General features: G+C 30.0%; 3 protein-coding genes across 4 annotated transcripts in view; 1 reads left to right on the top strand and 2 right to left on the bottom strand.

The window, feature by feature from the left end:
* LOC149055099 (uncharacterized) overlaps positions 1-18,440 on the top strand; it is a 42,323-nt gene that overhangs the window by 18,605 nt on the left and 5,278 nt on the right. The gene's annotated exons all lie outside the window — the stretch shown is intronic.
* Positions 179-1,033, bottom strand: LOC149055101 (uncharacterized). Its single transcript, XM_089228539.1, has 4 exons — positions 913-1,033; positions 621-773; positions 421-546; positions 179-322 (listed from the first exon to the last, which is right to left on the bottom strand). The coding sequence occupies exons 1-4, from the start codon at positions 931-933 to the stop codon at positions 179-181; spliced, it is 444 nt and encodes a 147-aa protein (XP_089084665.1). The 5' UTR covers positions 934-1,033.
* Positions 11,581-16,454, bottom strand: LOC149055100 (uncharacterized). 2 transcript variants are annotated; one of them, XM_089228925.1, is made up of 10 exons: positions 16,117-16,454; positions 15,819-15,979; positions 15,655-15,753; positions 14,405-14,551; positions 14,195-14,293; positions 14,016-14,135; positions 13,378-13,521; positions 13,036-13,286; positions 12,811-12,970; positions 11,581-11,813 (listed from the first exon to the last, which is right to left on the bottom strand). In XM_089228925.1, the coding sequence occupies exons 5-10, from the start codon at positions 14,268-14,270 to the stop codon at positions 11,701-11,703; spliced, it is 864 nt and encodes a 287-aa protein (XP_089085051.1). In that variant the 5' UTR covers positions 14,271-14,293; positions 14,405-14,551; positions 15,655-15,753; positions 15,819-15,979; positions 16,117-16,454; the 3' UTR covers positions 11,581-11,700. The 2 variants fall into 2 exon arrangements, with proteins under 2 accessions (XP_089085051.1, XP_089085052.1); XM_089228926.1 differs by having other exon boundaries at positions 14,207-14,293; positions 15,819-16,454.

Genomic DNA, 18,440 nt, shown 5'->3' with positions numbered 1-18,440 from the left:
TAAAGCCGACTCAATAATTAAAATTTCACACGCAATATATATACCTAGAAGTTAGTATATTTGACATTAAAAAACGTTAAGTGATTTGAAAGTTGATTGATTTTTTAATAAATTTTGTTTTCGTGGCAATATTTTACAATATGGTATTTAGCAGACATAATTCCTATTCCTATAATCATTAAATGTTGTTTTTACCGTCGATGTCTAAAGTGTTATTGTCCTTTATTGTAACGGGTTGGAGCATCGATCCGTGCACGGTATCGTATCTTAACGAGTGGGCGACATCCTCTATTTTAGCACCAGGCTCGTTGATGGCTACCACCTGTGAGTGACGAATGAAGAGGTTATAAAACAATTAACGAATAACAAACGATCGCTTGTCAGACAAATATAGGTCGACCAACGTGCAATAAGACTTACGTTCATGTTTTCATAAAGTGCCAACCGGAGTACGCATTTACCTATTCTACCGAACCCATTAATTGCAAAAGGTGGTGTGCTGATACCTGTTACGCTATTTGAATATGTCGATAGTTTATCTTCTCTCTAAATAAGATTATTTAAAACAATTAACGATGAACTTAAATTGAAAATTCTCCTTGAAGTTAGATATGACTTACATTATTGGTGATTTTGGTGGCTATATGGCGAACACCGTGATGAGAAAAAATATTATTTCTTCTGCTACAAACTCCTGCAGATGGCACTTGCTTAGTTCTCAATGAAGTTGAAATTAAACGGAATGCGTTTTTAAACATTGTGGAGCTGCTGTTCTGTGAATATTTTCAGTGATCAGAGATTAATAGTAATTCGATAATAATGAAAGATTGAAAAGTATTATTTTCTTCAACTACAAAATGTAAACTAATAGAGAAATAAACTTATATATTATATGAATGTTTGTTGAGTTACCTTAACGATATAATGTTTCATGAATAACAATATATAATCTGTGTTTGCATATTAATTGAGCCAAATAATTATTTTTTTATAACGTCTTTGAACGCGAAAACTAGTAAAATATAAGAAATGAAAATCATAAATTTATGTTTTTAATTATTGTACGTATGAAACGGATTTTGTACTTAATAAGCATTGCCGGAGGATTTTTGATACAGTTTGTATTGAAATAGAGTTGAAAGCTTCGAGGTATTCGACTATTGATTTATATATATTATATAAATTATTAAGTAACAGTGGCGTATTTACGGGGGGGGGGATATGGGGGATAGATCCCCCCCCTTGACCTTTTTTTTTTCCTAGGTAGCTAAGTTGTCTCATTTTCTCTAATATTCTTAATATGATATAATTATAAGTGAAATTACTTTCAAGCATGTATGTTTAATAAATGTTCTAGTCGTGGTAATTGTAGTAATTGTACCGCTCTGATAGTCTGATATACTAATCGCCACTAATCGTTGGCGGCATGTACGACTATCAGGCAACAATAACTATACCTATATTATGGTGTACTGTATTTTGTACGTTTCTGTGAATTATTTTTCATGCAAGAGTGTTTATAATAAACCCGATAAGCAATCGGTAAACAAAACTTTTGTTGAAAATTTTTTGTACATTGCCTGTATCGACTGCTACACCTGAACGATGTTTTTCAAGTTTGAAGAGGATTAAGTCTTACCTAAGAAATAGTATGACAGAAGTAAATATTTTATCAATTTTCTTATTTAATACTGAAATATAATTATAAATTAGTAATTATTATATACTTTGTTTATAAGAACCGACTTAATGGGTTGGCTTTATTGGCATGTCACCGGTCGATACAAATCATGCCTGATGAGGTTATCGATGAACTGAGCATCCAAAAAAACAGAAAATTGGATTTTGTATTGTAACTATATATTATATATATATATATTTTATTATTATTATTATTTTTTTTTTTTTATCGTATTAAACACGGGATTGGTGCTAGTATGAACTTATAATAAATGCTATTAGGTACTTATATATTATTTGTGTTAATTTTTATTTTGCCTTGATCCACACTAACCTCAATAGGTAACAAGTTAGGGGATTTTAAAAATGTATATTATGTACGGATTTATGGGTGTTAGGATGTATTATTATATATTTCATCCCCCCCCTAGCAAAATTCCTAAATACGCCACTGTTAAGTAAACCATAACGACATAACATATATAATGACTCTCGTCCAACGTATGGTCAACATTCTTTTATTTAAAAGAATGCTAAAAAATATATTGATTTTTTACACACTTTTCTTAAGGTCGCTTTCACGTCTGTTTGTCTATAATCAAATCTTGCGCACTCGATTTGAGTCACTTTTTGACGATGAAAATTTCTGAAAATTGGTATAGACCTTGGTCTTGGATGACATTACAATAATCTGTTGTCATTTTGGGACACGGACCTCCAGATAGGCGATGACGGGTGTGCAAAGTCATCTCCGAGGAAGTAAAGGTACGAAGGGTTTCTCTGGGTCAAGGCGAATTAACCTAACCATTACTCGGGCGCCGAAAAAAAAAATCAGCGTTGCAGAGGAACTTTCGGCATCCCCCCTACACGGATTCTGCAGTGGTACAGCAGAATAAGACTGTACCTACAGCTCAAGCTGCAGATCCCCGTATAGCAACGGATTGTCCCCACGACGTTACCGTAAAAACCCCGTTTCCACTGTGTGCTTCTGCAGTGATACAAACTTTGTTTCATAAATATTTTTTAAACGTTTAATAAAAACACACTTTTCTAGAAAAACATTTAAAAAAAATTTAAAAGTGTGTGTTGCTCTTACACTTGACATATACTCCCAGTCACTTTGTTATAAACTGGATTGAACAAAGAAGTGTATGCGAGACTCAGCTCGGCTTTAAATGTTTTGTATGATGTACCACACACTTTTAAATTGTTTATTATTTTTTTTAATATAATTTTTTTTAATGTTTTTTTTAGAAAAGTGTGTTTAAAAAGTTCAAAGAAAACTAAGAATACATCGCTATATTGTGTTGAACAATTTAGGATTTAGATCAGTTAAATAGTCGGTATTTATTAGTTAAAAATTATTCTCTTATACTTGCTGTAGTTGTAGACAACTGTGCGGAGCCAGACGCCAGTGTGCCACTGTAATGATTGTCGTAATCGACATCGTATATAAATTTTATGTCTAGCGGTCTAGCACAGCTAATGTGCTGAGTGTGAGGAATGACGAGTGTGGTCGAAACAGTCAATATGTTGAATAGGGATTCTCGAACGTGTCGAGATAATGATTGACCGTACCTCCAAGCAGTCGAAGAGTGCCACGAATCGTAAGAAGACTCCACGAATAACCACCTCTCATTCCACATTAGATATTTGCAATCACTCATCACGGCCCGGATCGGAAACCCTTATTTCATATTATAATTAATTCATAATGAAAAACTGTAATATTGTGATAATAATTATAAATTAATACTTAATACAATAAGATTATTTAAAACAATTAACGATAGGCTTAAATTGAAAGTTCCCGACCAGACGATATACGTCGTCAACCGAAGTTAGATATGACTTACATTATTGGTGATTTTGGTGGTCATATGGCGAACACCTCCACACTGATGTGAAAAAATATTATATCTTCTGCTACATACTCCTGCAGATGGCACTCGCATAGTTTGCAATAAAGTGGAAATTAAACGGGGAATGCGTTTTTAAACGACAATTTACGAAAAACAAACGACCACCTGCCAGACAAATATAAGTCAACAGACGTACGATAAGATTTATGTTCCTGTCTATTGTCTTCATACAGCGCCAACCGGAATACTCATTTACGTACCTATCGTTAATCACAATCATCATTATGATCGGTCGCTTCTAGTATGACCAAATTAATTATTGTAAAAATTCTACTATAAGTTACCTACTTATACAATTAATTATTCCTTGAATAAATTAATTTAAAAAAAAAAACCAGGCAGTCCTGTTGTGAGGTGTTTGGCGCATCGCATAAGCACTTTCGGTACATCTGCAAGTAGGTGATGGAATTCATACGGTATTCCGGTAATCCATGCTGGCCCACGGTGCCGTAAATTTATTAAGGAGCAAATTATTAATTATTTTTAAAAACCTGATTCACTTATCGTCTCGGTGTCGCACGATATATATTGTGAGTATGTAGTAGTAAAATGGTTATTAGTGTAAGTGAATCCCTTCTACTCGTCTTCCATTTAACCGAACAGGTTTTTTTACAATCACGGCGAGCTGTACCGGAAACTCTATAAATATACATCACATATATTTTCCAAAATACTAAATTATTATAATGATTATCTTGATAATATTATATTATACAAATTCAGTGAAAGGCGCATTGAACTAAAACTACTTGAGACACTATACGAGATGCTATCACCCAAACCCGAGACGACCAAAAAACTCCTCGATTTCGTCAACTCAACAGAACTGCGTCAACTGATTTGAATATTCTAACTAGATTAAAATGTAAATCTTAAAATATAGGTAATAAGTAGAAATTAACCAACTAAGCAAGTATGTAAGAAATGAGTGTAAATTAAATATGTAAATCCGACTAATAACCATGCAGCTAGTTGATGCCTCAAACAATTAAAAAAAAAATAATAATAATTAATTAATTAATTTACAAATAACAACATAAACATATTATATTATATTACTGTCAATGGAGTACGTGGTGCCATATGGGTTATTTGTTGGTTACACTTATGGCACTTCGTTGCTCTTAAAAAATGTCAATATGTGACAATCAGATTCGATGCATGCTTTAAAAACAGTTTTTTTTAATAATAATAATAATAATTTCAAATAAAAAATAAATAAATTACATTACTAAATCATTTATTATCGTAAAAATACCGAAGTTTACAACAGTAATATATCCATATAAAATCTAAAACAGTTGCAGCTTATAGGGAAAAAAAGGGCGGAAAAATCGCACGGTATAAGTAAAAATTGTAAATACTAAAATACATATTTTATTATAGATTTATAGAGTTAAACAATAAAGTTTAAAATATTGTACCAAACTATAGATCAAACTATTAGGTAATTTATTCTATTTACGATTGTAGAATTAGAATTTTAGAATCTGAGCAGAGTGATGAATGTATTGATTTTACAATAATAATATATATTTTTTTATTTTTACTTTTTTTTTGTGTCTGTCACCACCTTTTAGAACACTACAAATGTTTAAATTTTGTTCATTAGTATCTTTTATGATAAGAAAATGAATCTATTTATAGTTGTTTTTTTTTTCAAAGTAAAAATTTTCTGTTTTTCAGCCTCGTGAAATACCAATGAAAAATTAAGACTCCCGGTGCCTATGTGAATTTTTGCGCAAATATGATTTTCGTTTTAAACACAACCATAGATTTATATAAGCATTATCTATATACCATAACATTTTCAAAACTTTTTTACTTATTTTGAGCTGTTTACGAACATTATCAATTTCCAATATTTTTAGTTTTTATTTCTATAAATATCAATAAAATTTTATTTGTTGGGTAAAAAATCTTGAAAATTTAATAGAAAGCTGCTAATATATTTTTTCAAAGGCAGATAAAAAATATTAAAAAACCGTGGTAATAATGTTTTTGATTGGTATTTAAAATTCAAATTTTGACAAATTATGTAAAAATGAAGAAAATTTTCAAATAATTTTGAGTTGGAAATTTATAAAAATTTATCTTTTTAGATCTAAGATTTTGAAACGTAACACAAGATTTCTCATAAATTTGTTTACTTTTATAAAAAAAAAAATATCTAAACATAAATCCAATTAAATTTTTATGAGCGTTTAAACTTCTCGATTTCTCATCACAAGGCTCCTGATATATTGTTACAATAGCAGTTGAAAAATATTGAAAATACATAGGCATTTAAAGTTCGAATTTTGACAAAATTTATCAAAATCTCGAAAATTATCAATCATTATAGTTAAATAATTATGAAATGTTCATTTTTTATAACCAAGGATTAAAAATTTAAAACAAAGATTCTCATAAATAGTTCATATCGTAACCAAAAAATCTAAAAAATATTTTATCACAATTATTTTTTACAGACATGTTAAATTCAAATTTGGGCAAAATTACATATTAAAACCAAGAATAACGATTTCAGTTAATTTGTTGTAATTTAAAAATATTATTTGTTGATATATGAAAATTTTAAAGTATATTAATTGTTATGGTTTATATAGGTATACACAGTGACATTTTCAAAAATATTTTTTTTTTCGAATAAATGAATTTAACCAAAATATGTACTAAATACTATTACTAAAGTTAGGTAATTACTTTACTTGCAATAATATCATAAAATATGCCTACCTATAGTAATCTTATAGGCAGTTGACATACAGTCTTCGCTCAGAATCGTTTGTTGTATACAATGATATTATAATATCCACTTGCCCATCTTTTGTTAAATTATATATGTATATATTTATATTTTATATATTATTTTGTAGTAAATTGGCAACAATTAACTCATCTAAAAAAGCGTGTTTCTCAAATAGAAACACATCTGTTCAAGAAACACCAAAATCAACGTATGTTGTCAAAATTAAAATTTGAATGCTTATAAAATAAAATTGTGACTATATATTTATTTTATTTTTCAACTGCTATTGTAAAAATATGTTAGGAGCCTTGTATTTAATTTTCAAATCTTAGATCTAAAAAGAAAAACTTTTATGAATTTCTATCTAAGATCATTTGAGCATTTGAGCATAATTTGAGTAATTTTTACGTATTAAGTCAATATTTGAATTTCAAATGCTAATAAAAAAAATTGTGCCTATGTATTCTTAGACTTGGACGTCTCCAAAAATTGAATTCAAACGCAAATTTCTTAGCAAAAGGCTATAATTCTACTACCTACCTAATACGGATTTAAGGGATATCAGGGTCCTTGGGTTTTATAAATATGGACAAATATAAATGCAAATAATGTAAAGAAACTCATCTTGGTTATATTTTTTACTCCGATTTTCGATATCTAAATTCCGTCAACTACGTACTAAATAATAATGAATTTTAGCATAATACGTGATAACAGGTAGGAAATTAAAAAAAAAACTATTGAAACAAACAATATTATGCTAACTGTATATTATGGTTAATTATACTAAATATTGTTAACTTTTCATTAGCATTTCACACGTTTTAAAAAAACAAAGGAAACACAACCATTCACGCAGAAGTTAAATTGGGGAAAAATTCCAGAGGGGACTGATGTCTCCATAAAGTTTTAAGCGTTCCATATATAATTTTAGGTATAATGTCTAATGTATAAAATCCTAATTTGTTAAAGGGGACGCTTTTTAACCGCCGTCATAGGTAAGGGGACTGAGTCCTCCTGCGTCCCCCTCCACTTTAACCCCTGCATTCACGGCATTCACTATTTAAGACAACTTTTGTTCAAACTCGTCGGAATTTCGCGCCACTAGGCCGCAACTTGAAGTTGTGTGCGTGTACGTTGGAAACGTTTACTCGTGACGAACGACGACCCCACCATCGCGCGTCGACCGGACTTTCTTCTTACCCCGGTACGTCCATGTACCCGTCTGTGTGTGACGTGATCGTCTCATGTTGTTGGACCTTCCTTTTTTTTATGCTGTGATCAGCTTAATACAATTGAAGCTGTTTAGAATATGCAAATACCAACAGACATTACCGACCGGTAGTGTGTTTTGTATTATTTTTCCGACGTGATCGTCGTTCGACACACAGAAGTTGTCCCACGTGCAGTGTTTTATGCGATCGGCTTCGTGCACGTGTTTTAGTGCGCCGCAAAACCATATCGTCTATTATGCGTCTTGTTGTGTCGATTGTACTCGAGTCTTCATCTTCGCGAGTTACTGGTCCAGACGGCGGCCGCATATAATTTTCAAGGTGTACCCGGAATCCAGCACGTGGTTTATAAAGAGATTGCTGCCGTGTTACGCGAGACGAAGCCACGAATGAATTCGGAACATCGGCAATGATCAGTGTATTTGCTTAATCAAATTGTATGCTAGATACGGGGTTGTATTATATTGTTCTTTATTCGTACATTTGTTGTTTTATTTTATACTTATATTATTATAATGTGTGTATCATTTTAGTGGGGCGCCCTGAACAATTGTTCTGTTATAATTAATAATTATTATCAATTTTATCATTCATTATATTATACATCGTTTGGGTGCTTGGCCACCAATTAAATAATACTTGTAGTTGCTTATACTTATACGGAACATAAACCGTTTGAAATTTGGTAACCGTTCGTCCTAACATCGATGCGAGTTCCGACTAACAATCTCGATTTATCGGAGATTTAGTCGGGGCGCATTAAACAACTTTATTCAACACAACTGTTACATAACAGTAGGGCAGACCTCGCTACACAACGCAGGTCAACTCACTACACCGTCGGAAAGGACACTCGGGAGACGGGACACTACTAAGTAGTACAACTAAAACTACATGAACAGCAGCCGATGCGGCGATGCGCTATCTAGCGGAGTTTACAGTCGACCATCCTGCGAAAAAGTATGTTGTCCTCAGCATTTACAATTTATAGGTTAATAACAATAAAAAAGACTTAAAATTCAAAACTATCAAGCTAACCTTGATTAAATGGGCACAAAATTCGAATTAGTAATATTATAACAATTGAACAACTTAGATAAATAACTATCATGATATATAAATATCAGTCCAATTCTTTCAACTGCCTCATTTCGCTCTCTCTTAGATTAAATAGACAAAATTCAAATTAATAATAATTTAACAATTAGAACAACTTAAATACAAAATCATAATATATAAATCAGTACAAATTTTTTTTTCAACTATTAACTCTTTACTCAAGAGAATACAAGACTCCAAACAAAAAAAATATTAATTATAATAACGTGAAATAGAAATAATAATATTAATAATAAAAAAAATTATATAACATTTTTTTTTCAACAATTAACAACTCTTTCTACATAGTCCTTAGCCCGGTCAAACGCTACCCTGTCTACTTACTGCTCGTTTTCATCGTCTTCCTTCAATTTAGGCTCCACTTCTTCGTGTAACTTCCACGACTTAAGTTGCATGACGTGTGCATTTGTATCAAAACGACTCTTCTTAGAGCCCACTAGGTCTGTAACCCGATACACATCACCTGGCAGCACTTCGGTGACAACTAACGGACCACGGTACCGATCTTGCAGTTTGGTTGATTCACCCGTTGATGTAGACGCACGTTTCATCACAACAACCTCCCCAACGGTGTACTTGATGTTATCGTGACGGCTCTTGTCAAAAGCAGACTTAGACTTTCTTTTTGATTCGACCATTTGTTCTCTGCGAGTCTAGGACAAAATCCCGCCAGCAATATTCCGCCGGACGAAATTCCGCCGCCTAAATCGCGTTCGGACAAAATCCCGTCGGACGGCATCCCGTTCGGACGAAATACCGCAAAAAGTTCATTAAATTGTTGGTGGTTTCGCTCTAGCGTATAGGAAACCTCTATACACTAATAAATTATTACCTTTAACACTTTTTACAAATTCCATATTATACTTAAAACTTATGACGAGAGACACGTGTGACGTGAAATGCGTGTGTGTTTGTACTGTATACTGATATATTTATTTGATGTTACAAACGTCATATCATACTAATATCGTAAATTCGGAAATAAAGTACAATTAATAGATCGTTCACGCGCGTCAGTTAATTGCGTATATATATATACCTATATGGCCATCATAGGCGTGCACAGGGGGAATGCTGGGTATGCCATAGCATCCCCTGCAGTCTACTCAGATAGCTTGTTTTATTATGTTTTTACTTTTAATAGTGAAAACTATCAATATTATCATAATTTTTATCACAAACGTAACAGAGAGATTTTTAGTTATGTATTACATTTTTTTAGAAAAAATTCTGATTTATGTTATTTTTTTATTTAAGATAAAAAATTGAATTATTTTGGATTATATTGGCATCTCCTACTAATAAAGTCTACGCACGCCTATGATGGCTATACTGTATACGAATTTCCTAATTATTACCAGTTCCGCATATACTATAATATACTTTTATAAATAACAACAATAACCGATACAGATCAGCAGTAGACGACTTTTGATACAGTTTAACGAATTACGTTATAATGAATTTACGTACAATACGTTTTTTTTGCGGGATTTTACCCGGCGGAATTTCATTCGGGCGGGATCCGGCGGGATTTTTGTTGCGGGATTTTGTCCGAATACCTTGTCGGACATACCTTTTAATCTTCGGAAACCAGAAATCCTGGAGCAGGTTAAACATGGTTAGATCCGCAGCTGGATGCCCACTCAAGTCATGCGCTGACACCAGGAGACTCTTGCGCGTCGACATGGGCATAACAAACAACAACTTGTCCCCATGTTTTCGGTACAACAAACCTTGTAAAACTTGATACTTGTTCCCTTCTTTTTCTGGCGCTGCCTTCACCGCTTCTGACAATATGGCTATATCAGGGTCAGCAGTCTGGCACATCAACACCCGCTCCTCTTCGGTTAACATCACGCACACACTATACTCTCAGCCAACTCGTCGTCTAGGTTGCTTTCATCAGAAAAAGCAGGTGCGCGAGAGAGAGCGTCCACGTGTCCCATACGGACCCCCGGCCGGTATTTCACTTCATAATCGTAATCCAATAACGAATCATGCCAACGCGCCACTTGTGAATTTGTACTCCTAGAACTGTTGAGATACATCAATGCCTGACAATCAGTATAAATAACAAACCTTACGCCAAGGAGGAACTGTCTTAGCTTGTGTACAGACCATACCAAACACAATAGTTCTAGTTTACTAGAATGATATCTGGTCTCGGCGTCGCTCGTTTTTCGACTGGCATAATACACAACACGTATAATAATGTTTTTATAAAATTACAAATATAATGAATAATATTATTTGATCATTTTTATTTCAGTATAAATACAAAATAAAAATGATTTTGTAATATTTTAGTATTATTATTCTGCCAGGTGTACATTATTACTATATTATTATACTTGTATTATTATTATAATATTAAAAAAAAAATATATTAAATATTATTTTGAAATAAATATTGTATTATTATTTTTTAAATATTAATATAATATAAAAAGTATTTAATTAAAATATTTTTTTGTCATACTTTTTAAAACTATTTTGCTAGGGTTGGAATGGGAATCCCTTAAATCTACTTGGACATGCAGTCAGAACAATAGTTAAAATTAGTTGAAATCTAAACTCTGGTCCAAATATGGGAGAATAGGACAAAAAAAGTTACATTACATTGATATTTTTTAGAGGACTGAAATCAAACCTTGTAAGTTCCTAATATTACAGTTATTTATCATATTGTATGCTTTAAAACAATGCAGTTTTTTAAGTAGGTATATATTATTAGGATATTACAATTATACCACTATAAAGTAAAAGAACATTTACATTTGTATAGATATTCTTTATTTAATTTTTTAATACAGTAAAAAAACCATATCTATATAGGTACAAAGCATATATAGGTTTGGGTATTTATTGTCCCTCCAATATTTTGCTCAACACCCAAATAACAGGTAGAGGATACATATATTTACATACATTTTAATTAGTATTATAAACATTACTTTTATTTATAATAATAAAGAAATTAACAACAAATTAATTAAATAAGATTATTATTTTTTCTAAATGCTGCCCCAGCGATGTATATTTTAATAGGTCCTTCTATTTCAGTATTCAAAGCATTTTGAAAATCTTTACATTTTCTTATGGTTTCTGAAAAATAATTGGTGATAACTTCAATTATTAAGGATCACTGTTAAATTTTATACATTTTTACAAAATATTAATTTATTCAATTACTGCTACCTATTATTTAATCTATGAAAATTTAAACTGTAAGACTCACTTACAGTTTAAACTGTTAATAATAAGGATGGTAGGCTTTAGAGGCTAAGCCCCCCCCCCCCCCACCTAAAAAATGCATAGCCCTCTCCTAACATTTCTTCATTTCAGTTTTTTTTTTACTAACCAATTTTAGTTAATATTTGAGTACCTGATTAGTGATTTTCAGAATAGAGCTTACAAATTTAACAGCAATGTATACAATTATTTAAATTAAACTTTCAACAGTCTTCATTCCATTTGATAAGAAGGTATGTTGTTTTGCAAAAACTTATAAATTGTGAATTTCATATTATAAAAAATACTTTTTTAAAAACTATTTTGTGTTTGTATAAAGGATAAATTTAACATCAAGGTTTCAACATAAAAGTGTTTAATATTATTTTAGTATCTAAAAAGGTACTGCAATATATTTTTTGATATTCAATATTTAGCATATTATAAGTAAACTTTTACAATTTGATATGAGCACGGACGTTGTAATAGTAAAAAACTAGTAAAGTTTATTGTAGTATTGCATTAAAAATTACGGAAAATTGCACTATAAGAATTATTTCCAATATAAAAATGCACTACCAAATTACAATGTTTTGTTATAAATATTTTAACAAATTGTTATTAATAAAACATTTATAACTTCCAAAAATGCCTCATTAAGTAGCTAGGGCTTTGCCCCCCCCCCTAACCTCAACCATTATTTGCACCTATGGGATTATTATTATTATAATTTCAGTTTTAAGAGTGTGTTATATTGGTATTAATAAGTATGTATTATTAAAAATACATAGTCTGCTAAAACAGTTTTTTTTTATAGTATGTACCTATATGGAAAAATATGGTCACTATAAGTGTACTATAACAATCTTACCAAAAATAATTGTACAAGATGACAATGTCGAGAATATTTTCTTTTTTTTTTTACCAATGTAACTATAGTATTTTAATAATTCATCAGAAAATAGTTTACACATTACTTGGCGTATTGATGAAGCTAAAGTTTTTCTAACTAAATGCTTGAGGCCATTTACCTGAAAAACATTAAATTTGAATTTGTATACTTAAAAACATACAGATTATACATTATTAAACTTACCACATTCAATCTAAAATTTCTATTAGAGAGCTTGTTTTCAAACATATTAAGATCATCTTCATTCATTAAAGGAAGTAGAGATTCAAAATCGTTTTCTTGATTTATTGTTTCAATATAAGTTGATTCATTAACAGCTGATTTAATTAAACAACTTTCTTCTATTTTTTTATCAATTTGTTGCAGTTTTTGACCCAAGCTTTCAACATCATACCTTATTTTTAAAACTACTTGTAATATACGTTTAACAATTTCTGTAATAAAGAAAAAAAGGTATTTAACAATAAGAACCAATTTATAATATAAACCAATAAATAGAAGGACACTTCTATAATTTATACTAACCAGTATCAAAACTTTGCAAAGTAGAAGGAAGTACTGATGGTGCCACTATTTCAATGTTATCTTGTAGTAAAGGTGTAGACCTCCCAGTAGACCCTTCTTTATACATATGCTTCTCTGTATATCTTCTATTTATACCACTTGAACCTAAAAATTACCAAACTAATATATTCCCTATTTTGTTGTGCATAAAAAATATATAAAAATGCAAATTGAATACAATTAATAATTGGCGTTTTAGTAACAAAATATAATTGAAATTTTTTGTTATATTTTATGACTATTTAATATAAACAGCTGATCTATACATATACATACATTTACTTAGCTTGGCTTTAACTATAAGTATTTGAGATGCAGAAATACCTAATTAATATTTTATAAGATTATATATATAGCTCAACCTTAATGTGTGTTCATTTATGAAAATAATTTACACGACTACATGTTTCTTTGAAATTAATGCTTACGTCTAAAACTCACATAACTTATACCAACAACATTAAACTATATTTTTTTGAACTATCAGCAATTTTAAATGCATTAAGAACTGGAGCACACATTTTTACATTTTATGGTACTTATACTTTTACTGATTTGATCACTTATTAGTTATTACATAATTTTTATATCATACCCACCTGAATTTGATTTTTGCGGTTCATTCATCATATTGTTTGATGGATAGTCATCATTAATTTCCGAAGTTACTTTAAATGGGGACGAAGAAGTATAAACTATAGATTGTTTGACATTTGAACCTACAAATAATAATATTAACTGTTAAATATTATATACATTATTTTTGTCTAATAATTACCCAGGGAATTACCAGTAACTGTAAAATCCGGTTGAGTAGAATAATTAGCATATGGTTTATTTACTATATTAGACATCTGAGGAGTGTTCAGTGAAAGCACTAAATTAATAAAAAAAATGAATAATATAAATATAATGATTTTAATAACATATACCTATGAAGTATTATAATATAAAATTAATCTTAAAACATAAATAAGTATTCAGGTACCTTGGCGTGTAGAATTCTTAGCTTGATAATAATTAGTAGATTTACATGTTTCACCAGGAGAATTTGAACCATTTGAATTTCAATCAATTTCATTGGTATGACGTTTTAAATTGAGTGAACGACTTGAGATGAAATTATCTGAGTCATCTAAAATAGGGGTGACCGGGGTACAGTGAGACATTTTTTTTTCTTTTCCTTATATCATTGAAATTAATAATTTTTATGATTTTGTGTATATATGATTTATTTTAACAATTGTGTTAAGCATTTAAATGATGTAATAACATAACTCATAACTTAAATAGGTATATTTTAAGATATTATCAAAATAGTTAATTTTAAATTGCTGACTCACTGTACCCCGACCCAGTACACAGTGAGACACACACAAAACTATATTAAAATATGGTATTATATAAGAATTCCCCCAACCTAATTTTAAAATAATGTTTACTCATTTTGAATAATTTAATGGAATTAAAATTAGCTGTAAATTACACTAACTTCTTGATTGCAAATACATTATTTTATTATTTTACACTATATATAATGTTTATGTTTTTACATAACATTTTAAGTTTTAAGTTTTGTTTTTCATAATCAGCCAACAATTAATTAAATATGTCCTTTATTTTAAAAATGAATAGTATAGGTAATAGTTTTCACAGTATTAATTTCAACTTCCAACTAAAAAATAACCAATATCAAATAAATATGTCCTGTATTTAACAAAATAACAACATTTTTCAACAACAAATAAATGTAGGTAGTTTCTAGTTAAAACAAATTAAAGGTAAACATTTTTACATTTTGACAGTCTTATGTCTCATTTTCAGCTATTTAAACTTACAACTAAAAACAAATAAATTTTTTTTAAAGAAATTATAGGTAAATATTAAAATTGTAATGTTTCATTTTAAACAGTTTTAAACTTATACAACTAAAAAACAAATCAACAACAAATCAATTTATTTAAAAGAAATTATAGGTAAATATTAAAAGTTTAACAGTCTTATGTTTTCAAAATCAACTAAATGTAAAAAAAAACTTAAAAGAAATGTAGGTAAGTATTTCTGTATAATTTATTACACTTAATTTACACAAATCCAACATTAAAATACTTATTAGTGAATACTTAAATATTTAAAGCTTAAAGAATTATTTTTTATTCTTAATTCTAAATATAAAAATTACATATAAATTATTCATAGATTTTAAAATGAATAAGTCTAATAGTATATAATTATTACCTTCAAAAATATAATTGGAGTCAAAAAGCTTTCTTTTGCATGTTTTTGCTAATGGTACACTTTTCAAACTTGGAGTCTCAAATTTATTATTAACATGATCTGAAATAATAAATGTATTGGTATCTCAAATATAGTCCACATTAAAATCTTAAATACTTGTTTACCTTTTTGAACACTAGAAGTCTCCATATGTGACAAGTAAAATGGAGGGTCAGGAATTGTTGTTTTTTTGGTTTTCCCTCTATAACAAATTTCTTCAGTTTTTGATAAGTCTGAAGTATATTCAGCATTCTTCAATTTAGCCCTATAGCCACTTGTAAAGTTTCTAAACATATTAAAATAAATATAAAGACACTAAAAGCTTAAGAAAAAATATTAATAGTTTAATGTTTTTCATTTAATTTAAATATGAGTAAATTAATTTCTAAAAGATAATGAATATTTAAAAATAAAAAAATGTACCAATGTTTTTTTTAATTACTCTAGGAGAATAATATTTAAAATCAAAAGTATTTGGAATCATTCTTTTTTCAATATTAGATTTTACATTTTTTTTTTTGGCCAAGCGCACTTGTTGTTCTTTACCCAATGCGCTGGCACAACTTCAATTGTATGTTCATCAATAAATTCAACAATAGACCACATATTAAATATCTATAGTTAACAAATTAAATATGTTTAGTTAAAATTACAACTTATATAGGTAGGTAGGTCAGTTAAACATTTTAACTTGTTACTATTGACTCACCACATTGTTTATAAATATCTTATCAAAATACAGCTTTAAAAGTATTGTATTATTATTGAAAACTAAAAAATTATACTTGAATAATATTGTCAGAAGGGAAAATATTACATAAATTAAATTCTAAATATATAACTATTAAAAAATAAAAAGTACTTTTTCCTATAACAAAACAATGTAGGTAATACCAAAAATTGTTTCCTGTTAAAAAATATTGTTTTAAACCTAGTAAATAAATACGTTTAATTATACCTACTTAAATTATACCTAGCTTAAAATTGTATTATTTATAAAACTAAAGTATTCTATCATTTATTAATTCTTAATAAATCTTAATTATTCATACCTATTCTGTATATAATAATATAATTAGTTCTAAGTTTATCAAACGTTGTTTAATTTCTATATTATCAATTATTACTATTCTGTAAATATTTTATGTTAACCTTTTTCAAAACGTCAAAATATTATATTCTTTTAGCCTTAAGTTTAGATGACCAATTGTCAGGAAAACTTTATAAAAAAAAAAATAAAACTAAATAGAGTGTAGTAATGGGACTGCAACAAGTTCATTATTACAAGGCATTATCATCATTTTTGTTTTAGCCTCACTTTATATCCCAGTGCTTCAAATCATTAGATAAGTTTTTTACCCTTTATATTTCAAATAATGATGAATTTATTGGTTGTAAATAGAAATTTTCTTTTTCCTTAAACTGTCGTCCAATTAAAATTACATTTCCAGAAATTTTTGAATAGGTTATATTTACTAATTTAACAATTTCATGTTTTTTAGTACAGAAATAAGAATCCGCATCAATTTTGCTTTTAATTTTACAATTACCCAATATAAAACTGCTATACTGGGGATTAGTACTTATACCATTTAATAAAGGTCCCTTATTATGTGGCCTTAATAATAAGCCATGTGGTTCTTTTTCACAAGTACTGGTAGAATTTAAATTAGCCCCTTCATTGTACCTCATTATAACCTGCTCTAAAGGTTTGTGTGGCTTTCTGAGCATACTCTTAAGTGTCTGCATATAATTCTCAAAAGGGAAATGTGCCACAGTTATCCAATGTACATTGTGTGACATTAAATGTTGACCATAAATCTTTTCAAATGCTTTACAAAATAATTTAACATTTCACGTGCATAATCTACAAATGAACTGTGATGAGGACTTAAAAGTATTATCATATTATTATTATCCCTATGTTAAGGGCCATAAAATTTTTAAAACAAGAATCATTCACTATACCCAAGGAATCGCCTTACTGAATGCGCGTCCGTCGGGACTGGGTATTCGCTGATGGCTTGTGTCTTCTTAGATCCCGGCCTTATCTCGCCACCTCCTACAACAAATCCGAGGAACTCGATGCTCTCCTTGCCAAAAGAACATTTTGACGGTTTCAACGTCAGCTGAGCATCCTTGAGTCTCTCTAACACAATCTCAAACTTCCCCAGCAAGTCTGGCCAGTCCTGGCCGTCAATGACCATGTCGTCTAAATAATTTCTTACAACCTTACCTTGCAATGGCCCCAATACGTTTTGCATAAGTCATGTGAATTCTGCCACCGCGCCCGACAGTCCAAAAGGCATGCCCGTAAATTGCAGGCCAGTCGTGTCAGCCGTGATAAAGGCAATTTTCTCTGCCGCCTGCCTTGTCAAAGGAATTTGTAAATAACCACTAGCCAGGTCCAACTGGATAAATAATTGTCCAACTGCCAGCGACTCGAGCTGCTCGGGCATATCCGGCAATAGGTAATGTTGTTTAATAGTTTGCTTGTTCAGTCTGCGGAAGTCCACGCACAGCCTGCTCTTGTCTGCATGCTTCACGAGCAGTACTGGGCTAGCATAAGGCGAAACTGTATCGGTGATCACTCCGTTCGACTTAGGGCCTAGAACTACATGATAAACATAATGACTTACCATTCCTACCTCAAAATAGTGTTCCATCAGGTTCTAAAGTAATGAAACGCATGGCAACACTAGAATAATCGAAAAAAAATTATGTGATACATTATCGAAACCTACAGC

Source organism: Diuraphis noxia, unplaced genomic scaffold (genome assembly GCF_037042655.1).
Source record: "Diuraphis noxia isolate RWA-SAM2 unplaced genomic scaffold, SU_Dnox_SAM2 contig0005, whole genome shotgun sequence".
NCBI classification, from domain to species: domain Eukaryota; kingdom Metazoa; phylum Arthropoda; class Insecta; order Hemiptera; family Aphididae; genus Diuraphis; species Diuraphis noxia.
The sequence above is the reverse complement of the archived record's forward strand: the minus strand, read 5'-3'. Positions and strand labels throughout refer to the sequence as shown.